At 47.4% G+C, this 11,628-nt stretch overlaps 1 protein-coding gene across 2 annotated transcripts; it reads right to left on the reverse strand.

Moving 5' to 3' along the window:
- Window positions 1-759: 759 nt before the first annotated feature.
- On the reverse strand, window positions 760-6,351 carry LOC125544326 (CTD small phosphatase-like protein 2). 2 transcript variants are annotated; one of them, XM_048707966.1, is made up of 8 exons: window positions 6,166-6,346; window positions 5,328-5,408; window positions 4,048-4,235; window positions 3,302-3,402; window positions 2,501-2,606; window positions 1,756-2,238; window positions 1,333-1,670; window positions 760-1,176 (listed from the first exon to the last, which is right to left on the reverse strand). In XM_048707966.1, the coding sequence occupies exons 3-8, from the start codon at window positions 4,202-4,204 to the stop codon at window positions 1,024-1,026; spliced, it is 1,338 nt and encodes a 445-aa protein (XP_048563923.1). In that variant the 5' UTR covers window positions 4,205-4,235; window positions 5,328-5,408; window positions 6,166-6,346; the 3' UTR covers window positions 760-1,023. The 2 variants fall into 2 exon arrangements, with proteins under 2 accessions (XP_048563923.1, XP_048563922.1); XM_048707965.1 differs by lacking the exon at window positions 5,328-5,408 and having other exon boundaries at window positions 6,166-6,351.
- Between the last annotated feature and the right edge of the window lie 5,277 nt (window positions 6,352-11,628).

Here is an 11,628-nt window from a genome sequence, read left to right on the forward strand (position 1 = left end):
ACTCGGATATTTGGACTAGCTCAACAAAGGTGAATCGAACGGGGAAATAACCATCACGTCAGGAACGACTAGTCTTTGAGAACACATGATGCAACTCCCTCCAATTCATATTACTTATCGTTGAAACGGGTGTATGTAGATGTATTCCAATGCTAGATACATCCAGCTGAGTGACAAGTAATATGGATCAAAAAGAGTACAAGATTTTCATAATGATGGTCTTGTTTTTTTTTGTTTGACATCATAATGAAGGTCTTGTTTTGTTAGACAGAGGCGCTAGGTAATGGTCGGTGCTCCTCAATCTCCAAGTCAAGTTCAGAATGGCTTCAAGTGGAGTCGGAATGTCGGAAGTGTTTAGTTGTAGATGATGTTGAACCAGAAGATCGAGTTCACAACCATGCACGAAATACCTGACTCTTGCCTTATTTTAACAATTGCATTGCTGCGTGTCGAATGGCATGGATATCCGACGAACAATACGGCAGCCGGGAGCGACTTTTACATGAGATTTCACCTTTAAGCTGGATGGCCTAGATCCCCACATCAGACAAAGATGGATCAAGTATTCAGAGCAATCTCCACGTACCCAGTTATGTAATTTACTGTACTTACGATCTATTCCTACCAAGAGTCAATCATGATAATTCATCTTAGCGGAAGATGTCAGACAATTAACAGTAAATTCTAGCTGGCATCATGAAACAAAAAAAAACACTGGAAAGTGGACTGTTGAACGTAGATACTTCGGCAACGGGGAAAGAAGAAATTTTGGAGGGGTTCACTTTCATTTCTAACAGTTTTTATGTACAAAATTCTATAACAGTGTTTTGAGGATATGTACAATTCACAACGAATAGCTCTGCCACCAAAATTCTTGATCCTATGGAACACATGTAAATGAAGTTAAGAAAAAGGCAAGTCTCGACTAGCTCGGTCAATGTGTCATGTAAGTTCTTGTTCCTCTATGTGAGTAACCAACAAACTCTTCCTAACACCTGCTGGAAAACCTCAGCCATTGTCCTTTTAGTTGCCAAACCTCTTGGCAATTATGGGTCGGACGTCATCAGCAACAGCAAGCGTCTCCAGGAATGGAATCAGCTGAGGTAACCCCTCATCAAAGGGGTTGTTATACCAGCTCTCTATGGGTATACCATTATTCACTTGCAACTGGAAAACCTGTATACACAACACAGAGTAAGTACCATAAGAAACGGATAGCCAAAGTGCAAGCCTCCAAACGGAAATGTTGGTTAAGGACACTTTGGAAGATTTAATCCTACTACTATGGAAGTACTGAGTGAGAGGTGCTGAGAATTAATCGTAGCAATTTACCTGCGGAGTGTTGTCAATTATGGCAGCCTTTGCAAGGTCAACTCCAATAACAGTCAGATCTTTTGTGTAGCCACTTTCCGTAAATACACATGACTCACGGAAAAAACGCTTCGAGAACAATGTGTTCTCTGGATCGAGCCTGTCAAGCAGCTGGTCTGCATAAACACTTTGGCTTGCTGTGAATATAACAACATCAAACATCTCAGCCATCTTCTGGAGGAACATATGCAAATGTGGTCTCTTCCTCACATATACCAGATGTTCTTTCATACCAAAGGACACTGGAAAAGAAAAATCTGCATCATCACAGTGCTCCATAGTTGAATGAACAAGGGTTTCTGCACAGGAAGAATCAATACATTATTCTCAATGGCAAGCAACAAGTTACCAAACAAAGCAAGTATTTTCATGCTAGCAACGTACCATCCAAATCAAGCACAAGAGTGACCTTCCTGGCCCCTTGCTCTTTAGATACACAAGCAGCATTTGAGCTCAACTCGGTATAATCAATAAGATTAGGTAAATCCTCCTCATCCATATATGGATTAAGCCAGTCTAAAACCTCAGAATGGCTAAAGCACTCCCCACCAGAGTTATTAAAGCACATATCCCCTGGTGATGGGCATGGTTCATTGCCAATGCCACCTTCCACGGTGCTTTCATTAAGTGGAAATACTCCGCATATGCCACTCATGTCTATCAATGAATCAATGGGTACAAATTCATCACAAAATGTACTGTAACTAGCCAGGAGACCAGTTGGAACATCAAATAAGAAAGGAAAAGCATCATCAGGATTATAAATATCCAACAGGCTGCAATCCAGGTTTGAGCCCAGGCTTTTCTCATGATTATTGACAGCACAGATATCTTGTGCTGCAGAATTTACATCTTCATCTGCAAACTCTGCAATGCAAAATTGTAAATGAATATACATGTGCACAGTGCGGCCCAAATGAATATAAATGAATATCTTGTGCTGCAGAATTTACATCTTCATCTGCAAACCTTGTTTGTGAGCATATCAAATGTGTTCTATAAAACATTGTATTTGGCGGCTGTGTATTTTTATACGTGACAAATAGACATTGGCCGTGAACAAAACTTATCACCTAAACTAGCCAGATTAGTTACAGAAACTGCTCGAGGGGTAAGGGGGTACTCTTACCTTTATCACCGGTGTTCACTACATTTGACTGAGATTTGCCGTCATCATTATTAGATAAGGAATCAGGCTCCAAATTTGGTGGAACAACAGTTTCAGATATTAAATCCTGCATATCAATAGGATAAATCTTAGGCTGCAGAGGTTTTTCCAAAAAAAATGAAAATAGTGATGCTGATATATAATGTTGGGATTTCAGAAAGAAAATGAGCATGAGACATGACCAAAAAAAGCAACAAAGCAAACCACTACCGACCTTAAGATGCTACATCGAAGTTCATATCCTAATATAGCAAATATCAAACAATGGTGACATTCTAGAGCCTTTACAAGATATTTGAGGCATTTAAGCATTTAATCATTTAATCTGAACAAGTTGATGTAGAAGGTGAAATGGCAATAGGCAACAGGTAAATTCCATCATCCAAAGTTCTAGTTAGAAATTGCACCCTTTTTCACTTGTCATCGAATTTGGAAATCAGCAATGATAACTTGCTGAAAGCAATCATCCAAACATATTAACAAGAAAACCAAAAAGAAATTTAAACGTCCAATTAATGTTGTCAGGCAATCATCAATTGGGATGTAAGCAAGCTAACATCAAAAGAACATTCAACTTGACCAAGTACCGAACAGTAGTCTAAGTGGTAATATTACAAACAATGGAAGCAATGTGATAATTTGGCAGTTGAAATACAAGAGGCCACTAGATATTTGTATTGAAATCAAAATGATTAAACACAAGGATAAGTGCACAATATTTTATCACCGAGTCAAGTTTGAGATCAGATGATGTAGCAATACCTTCAGCAGAGCAACGGATGTTCCTCCAAGTACAGCATGCAAGCCAGAAAATTCTGTAACCCTAATATCCTGGCCAGCTAGTTGAGTTGTCGACTCAGGCTCTAAAAAGAGAGAGATCATCAATCCATATAAAATATACACAGGTACACTAACCTTGAATTATCAACCATGCGCAGTGTATTGCTCTACTTTGTTTACAAATATTACGTGTAAAAGTAAACAAATCAATGGTAAGACACAACCAACTAATCTAGCTATCTACTGTATGTTTACAGATAATACTCCTTCCGTTTCTAAAAGATTGAAACCAATATCTTTCCCCAACACTTGTCAACCTGCTAATCTGAAGGCAAATTTCCCCCAAATACCCCTATTAATTTTGCTCCATGTTATAAATTCACAGTCGTGCTTACAATATTGGTAGAGCGTTTTATGGTTCAACTTTACTGAAGCCATATCTTGATATGTGTGATTTGGTCATACAGTGCCAAGTACTTAGAAACAGGACTAGAGGAGTATCTCCTGAATATACTGCTAAGGACATACGTAGTTGTCAGAATTCCAGTCAAGGGTACACATTCAACACCAGCATAGATAACTAAGAATGGACATTGGAGCTAACTTGGAAGGTTTTTTCTATTTGAAACATAGGGAAATATCTACGCTCAATATATTTTATTCATAAGAGAACAAGACACCTATGCAGTCACCTCTTCTCTTGAAAGAGCAACCATGCAGTCACTTACCATCCTGACGGTCCTTGTAAGACGAGTTCAACACAAATGCCTGCTCGAACTCATCAACTTGAAAATTCGAGATTTTCATCGATTTCATGGATTTGGTGTCAAACTCATTCGCGAAAATGTCATCATCAAACTTCCTCTTCATTCTCAGTGCTGGCATCTTGATCAGCAGTTCAGAGTGCCAAAGCTGTCTGCACATCCATTACAGAAGTTAAAAAATACAACTTTACAAAAGGAAGAGAACAGTGGGGCCCAACATTCACAGATATAAGGAAACAAAACCATAATAGTTTAATGAATACATGCCATGCCAACATTTTTACCTACCCTGTCGGGTTACTAGTGAAAAAGGAAAAGAAAAAAAATACTTCTGCCTATCCTTATTCAGCATGGACTAACGAGTGTATAATGTGTATTGATATTAAACAAAACCCTAAACCCATGGTATTTTGCAGAATAAAGAAAGAAACATCATCATGCTTCTGTGACATACACACCAAAAGCGAACAAACCTCGTTAGTGACTATACTAAGATGGCGCGTAGGTCTGATGTTACTTGAAAGTTTTCAAACTAATGCATGGGCAGCATTAGTATTCATCTCACAGCATGTTAGTGACCCAAGCAGCAGACGTGGCACGGTGTCTACTGGTGAGCTAATATTGTGTACCACTCCAATTCTCCTTACTTACCCTCCTAGCACATACAAATAGAGCAATGCCAACAATATGTGCGCAACAAACAGGTTTAACATAAAAAGCGTCCTATCGGTCCAATTTTTGTCACAATTTTCAGTGAAAACATACAAGATTACCAAAAGATGAATGCACATTGCAATTTTTCCCACACCTTAAAACCTTCAGCATTGTGCAACATTGCTTATGCCAATACTGGACAGGGTCGATAATATAACCCAAACCCCAAAAGTCCTGCCTTTGAGCAAAAGTCTTGCTGTCTCACACAGTTTGCGCTCTTAATCACATGTTTCCGCAACTGCTACTTTATTTACGCAAAAGCGGTATCCTTTTACCAGCAAAGCAGGAGGGAACCGACAGAAACCGTTAGACTGGTTTAGTTAGTGTAGCTTTACTTGTGTTCTAGTATTAATTACTAACATTGAGAAGCATCAAACGTTAGCAAAAATTTTGCATGTAAGCTGCAAGCTAGAGTAAGAGATTTCAGGACAAAATCATCTGCGTTGCCAACATATTACAGCAAAAGAATTACTTTTGGAGCTAGGTCAACAGCAAAACCCTCTAGCAAAATAACGAAGGGCATCCAATACCTAAGTTCTGTTTTAGACGGAAGGCTTGAAATGAGTCTGACTTCATAAAAGCCATAGCCGGTCAAGGAGTACAACGCAGATCTACAAAGGTAGCAAAACATCTAGGTTAAGCAGCAACAAGGTAAGATGGGGTAAACTAAAACGAGAACCCAAACCCTAGAGGAGAAGAACAAGTAAATTTAGACAGAGGGGAATATTTCCATTAAAATTGTTTCCTTGACTGGAGGGATGTTCCCATTAGATTCTCTATAAAACACAGTACTCCAATTTAAGGGGGTACCAAAAGTGAGATTACTACAAACAAACCCTACAATATCTGACTTGAAACACTCAGATCGCCGCTGTGCACTAGAACCCCACAAACTGCCTAGTCGAATTAGAGATTTAGCTAGAAATTACACGGTGGGTGCGATTCCGACAGAAAGAACCACCAGAGTAGCCAAAGCAAAGCAGCAGAGCCCAACCCGACGGAAGAAAAATAGAAATCCCCAACTAGAAGGAAGATGCAAGGGTTTCCAAACAAGCGTCGCCAACTCTCAGAATCTAGCGGGTGCGTGAGAATCAAAATCCCGCGTGTTTCTAGCCGGATTTAGAACCCGGCGGTTCAAATTCCCCGACTTACTTCCCGACAAATCGACCAAAACCCAAACCCCCCGGCCTGGAGAGAACAAGGGAATCAATTCCCGCGGCATCTCCGCGAGCCAAAAACTCGAGACGAGGCCCCAGCACGCTAAACGGAGACGAATTCTACCGAATCGAGCAGAGCTACTACCAGTCGCTGCCATCCATCCCTAACCGAGGAGGACCGAATCCGGGAGAGGAGTTCCGCAGAGCTTACCGAGACGGGACGATGCTGCCGCGGGTAGCTCCGGCGCGTCCTCTCTCTCTCCCTCTCTCTCGGCCTCTCCCGGAGGCGGACGGAGGGAGGAGAGAGGAGGGGGAGGGAAGCCGGTGCGCGCAGGCAGAGAGGAGGGGGAGACGCACCGGAATCACAAGAGGGGGGAGAGAGGAGAATTATGAGGGCTCGGTCTCCGATTTGGTATAGCCCGTCTCCACTCGTCTTCGACGGGTTCACTGACCGGTGGGCCGCGTACGCGGCCCGGGCCCACATGTCATGCCGCCAGGGACAGCTGTGGCCGGCCGTGTCGTGCCTCCCGAATTTTTTTTAATTTTTTTTTTGGTACGGGGTGTCAGTGAGGGGGTAGGCTGCGCTGGGATGTGCGGATGGGATTACGGCGGTCTGAGAGGGCTTGCGGCTTGGAGTAGGCTTGTCAGGGCCGACATGTCATAGGGAGGGTTGCGTGTCGGGGTTGGTGAGGAAGGGTCAAAGCCCGGAGGGCACGCGGACGGAGCGGATGGAGGGCCGGAGGCGGAGAGGGGGGATCCCGGCCGTTGGATGCCCGGGTGACTGCGGTCTGAGTCATCGTTCGTCTCGCCCATCACCTCACCGGCGAGGAAAGATAGGCGGTGCGCTGCACCCTGTCGCACTCGCACGCGCGCGCACCCGACCCGCCATTCCGAATGTTTCCCGCCCCGTCGTGAAAAATGCACAGAACTGAATGGGTTGTGCTATGTCTTTAGCCCAACTATAATGGGGGACCCATTTCGTCCGCGGCTGTCTGTTTGGGTCGGTATGGACAAAAAAGCCGGCCCAATGCGTCGACCCAAACGGACGCGCGTCCGCTTTCGTCTGCCTGCTGACCCATTTTCGATCATTTTTAGCCTGATTTACGTCGACGCGGACACAAAACGAACGCGCGTTCATCCTCTTTCCTCACCGGACCCGCTGGTCGATGGCACAGTGGATTCACATCCTCGTCCACCTGCTACGTCGCCGACGCCGCCGGCCATTTTTTCAGTACATAGATAGTTCTACCGCACACTGATAAAAAGAAAAGACCACTACTCGTCGATTTCTAACTCCGACTCGGTAATGTCCTCCTCCGATGTCTGAATGTAGGCGTCAGCATACGCCTCGTCTTCAAAGTCCCAACCCGCCGTTTCTCGTAACTTCAGTTTTAATTGAGTTGCCTGCTTCCGCGAACGCTTGTCCTCCCGATAGGCGGCTCGCTCCCTCCTCCTCGCGTCCCTCTCCGATATCAATTGCTTGTAGAACTAGCGCTCGTCGATGATGTCCTGCGGGTAGCCTCCGCGCCACACCACCAAGGCTTCCACGTTCTTCTCTGCGATGGCGAGGCGACGCTGCCGCCTCCGGTGGACACGACGATCCTCGTCGGTGAAAAGCCGCGAGAGAGGCGCCAGATCCTGCGCCCGCTGGCTCGACACGTTGGGAAAATTCATATCCCGACGAGGCCTCAGGAGGCGCCACGCCGCCGCGTCGTGCGCGCAGGCCGCCTCCTCTGCGGTATCAAAGGTGCCGAGGACGAGACGTTTCTCGTGAAACCAGATCTCGGCGGAGAAGGCGCCGGAGCGGCGCTCGCGGACTCCGCGAAAATCCGAAGCGCCCAGGCGGCGGATCGACATGGTGGCGCAGAGGCGGCGAGAGTGGGCGGCCGACAGAGTGTGGAGGAAGCGCCTTCTTTATAGCGAGCGCCGGCCGCGGCACGCGCGTGAACCTTTCCCACGCGCTAGGCCGCTTTCCCCCGCGCGCTGGAGCGCCAAAATCAGGGTGACGGCATGATGTTAAACGCGCATGGTCATGAAATGGGTCGGCCCGTTGGGCGCACTGCCGACCCAAAATTAAAAGAGGGCGGACGATGGGCCGGCGGCCGGCCCAAACGGACAAAAACGCCGTCCGTTTGGGTCGGCCCGTTGGAGTTGCTCTCACTACTCTCACGCCAACTTCACCGCGTGACCCAAATCGACCCCAAATCTCAAATCGTCTGTTTGGGGTAAAACGGACAAACCAAACGATCCAACGCATAGGAGCATACAGACATTTCGTACGGTCTATGTCCGCTTTTGCCCCATTTCCATACCAAAGTTGCTCTCGGTTTGGGGCCAAAGCGGACAGAAAGCGGACGTCTTCGCGTTCTTGTCGTCCGTCTGTGTCCGCCCTCGACCCCACCTGTCATTCTCTTCTTTTCTGTACCTGGCCCACCACGCGCACCCATCACCGAGAGCGGCGGGCGCTCTAGCGGCCAGCTCCGCCTCTCACTCCCTGCGCGCGGCGGCGCCGAGCATGCGGCCCCATCGCGCCTTGCTGGAGTTCTTCGTGCCCTCCTCGGCCTCGCCGGAGTTCGAGCTATTTCGACCGTTTCGAGCATCCCCTCGCCGTTCCTCCACCTCCTCTGCCTCCCCCTCGTCACCGTGAGCCGCCCCACCCCCTCAGCCCTCGCCGGAGTAGCCCACATCGTCGTCAACCGCCACCACCCGCCCGCCTACTGTCCTCCCATGGCGCCGCCCGTAGCCGCCATCCCACTCCTTCCCGGCGGCCCCTTCGCCTCTGAACGGGTGCGGGCCGGTCTCCGCACCCGCCGGTGGCCTCAGTTCGGCTGGAGACGGTCGCAGCAGGCCGGGCCCCTCCTACGCCCCTCCCCTGCTTCCCCTGCTCTGTCTTGATCGGGGCACGAGCAGGAGGAGGAAGACGACGAGGCACGATCGGGGCACGAGCGGGCGCTACGGCGGGCATGCAGTCGTCGGGCGCGACAGCGGGCATGCGGTCGCGACGGGAGCGAGGGCGTGCATGAGCAGGAGCGGCCGCGGGCGGCGTCAAGTTCGCTATGCCTGCTACGTGTTCGAATAAATGACGAGGACGGAGAGCTGGTGAAATGGGATGAAAATGGGGGTAGCAGCATTGGGTGCGGCGAGTTTGTCCGGCCTCTGTCCGGCATTTGTTCTCCCTATTTCTACCCCATACGGACAAAATCCGGACAAAATGGGTATAGATTTGGGTCACGCGGTGGAGTTGGCCATATATTCAACTACTCTCAAGTATTTTTTTCTGCAAACCCAAATTATATATTAAATATTCATCAGAAGTACAAAACATTTTAAACATAATAAAAACTACATCAAGGTCTATGGACCACTGAACGACCACTGTCGCCGGCAGAACGAGCTGCTGATGTGTTGTTGACATTGCTCTTGTATCGAAATCAGTTTGACCTCGTCGATGATAGTCGAGAAGTCTTTGTGCAAGTGCCCCTAAGGACCAGCATCCTGGAGTCGCGGTCGTAGCCGTTGAAACTTTGAATCGATGTGAAGAACATGACACCAAATCTCGTCGTCGTGTACACACGACGATAAAACCTAACCTTGCCGCCCCGAGGATCTAACAAGAATCTACGCGAGACCTACGTCTAATCCGCCCCGATGAGCGCACATGAGGACGATCGAAGCGCGAAAGACTATCTCAAGTCTCAAGTTAACTACAAACTTCAACAATTATATTGTTCTTGTGCTCTAGAGCATGCTATCGACATTGATCTTTTGGTCACAATTGCAATACAACGTTGGTGGCAACCTTAGTCATTGATCGTTCATCCGATATCGCGCAAAACATCGGACATCGTTGTTTCCTACCCGACAACGACTCGTTTGCTTTAATTTCTGCCTCACTCTGCTTTCACATGCTCATGTACTGTATTGGGTATGAAGCCCCTCTTTCTTGTTCATTTGGATCATCTCTTCTGAGTTTGGGTTAAACCCTAGCCATTCATGATGTTTTATGTTGTTTGTTGTTCATCATTTCCAATATAAACCTCATGATGGTGGATTTCGAACCCAAATTCTCTAGATATTAGCGTGAAAGTTTAGTTCAGTTTCACTCCTAACAATTGGGATCTACAGCTAGTTGATTCTCGACAGCGATTCAAATCTAAGGATGAGTAGGGGTTGGTGTAGGGACGAAGTATGTCTAACAGAGGGGGGTGAATGGGAGTTTTGAAATTTCTTTCGAAAATATCAAAACTCTCATAACCCAGCAGCGGAGCGAATGAAAACAGAGTACAGTGAGCGACAAAAAACTATCGAATGGAAACTAAAGCATGCATGGAGGCAAATCACATAGTTGAAACAGTACGAATGTAAAGCGGAGGAACAGATGTAACCAGTGATGCTCGATAGTGATAGAGAATTTGTTCGACCAGTCCTGTTGGGGAACACAGTATTTCAAAAAAAATCCTACGATCACGCGAGATCTATCTAGGAGATGCATAGCAACGAGAGGGGAGTGTGTATCTACGTACCCTCGTAGACCGAAAGCGGAAGCTTAAGTAACGCGGTTGATGTAGTCGAACGTCTTCACGATCCAACCGATCAAGTACCGAACGCACGGCACCTCCGCGATCTGCACACGTACAGCTTGGTGACGTCCCTCGAACTCTTGATCCAGCTGAGGCCGAGGGAGAGTTTCGTCAGCACGACGGCGTGGTGACGGTGATGATGAAGTTACCGGCGCAGGGCTTCGCCTAAGCACTGCAATGATATGGCTGAGGTTTGTTTCTGTTGAGGGGGGCACCGCACATGGCTAAGAGAAACTTTGGTGTGCCTTTGGGGTGCCCCCTTCCCATGTATATAAAGGGGGAGGGAGGAGGAGGCCGGCCAGGGGGAGGAGGCGCGCCATGGGGGGGCAATCCTACTCCAAGTAGGATTCAGCCTCCCCCCTTTCCTATTCCAACAAGGAGAAGGGAGAAGGTGAGGGAGGAGAGAAGGAAAGGGGGCCGGCCCCCCTAGTCCAATTCAGTTTGGGCTAGGGGCCGCGCGCCCTCCCTTGGCCTGCCTCCTCTCTTCCACCAATAGGCCCATGAGGCCCAATAACCCCCCGGGGGGTTCCGGTAACCCCCCGGTACTCCGGAAAATACCCAATACACCTCAGAACTGTTTCGGTGTCCAAATATAGTCTTCCAATATATCAATCTTGATGTCTCGACCATTTCGAGACTCCTCGTCATGTCCGTGATCTCATCCGGGACTCCGAACTACCTTCGGTACATCAAAACACATAAACTCATAATACCGATCGTCATGGAACGTTAAGCGTGCGGACCCTACGGGTTCGAGAACTATGTAGACATGACCGAGACTCATCTCCGGTCAATAACCAATAGCGGAACCTGGATGCTCATATTGGCTCCTACATATTTTACGAAGATCTTTATCGGTCAAACCGCATAACAACATACGTTGTTCCCTTTGTCATCGGCATGCTACTTGCCCGAGATTCGATCGTCGGTATCATCATACCTAGTTCAATCTCATTACTAGCAAGTCTCTTTACTTGTTCCGTAATGCATCATCCCGCAACTAACTCATTAGTCATATTGCTTGCAAGGCTTATAGTGATGTGCATTACCGAGAGGGCCCTAAGATACCTGTCCGACAATCGGAGTGACAAATC

This window comes from Triticum urartu, chromosome 3, assembly GCF_003073215.2.
Source record: "Triticum urartu cultivar G1812 chromosome 3, Tu2.1, whole genome shotgun sequence".
Taxonomy (NCBI): Eukaryota; Viridiplantae; Streptophyta; class Magnoliopsida; order Poales; family Poaceae; genus Triticum; species Triticum urartu.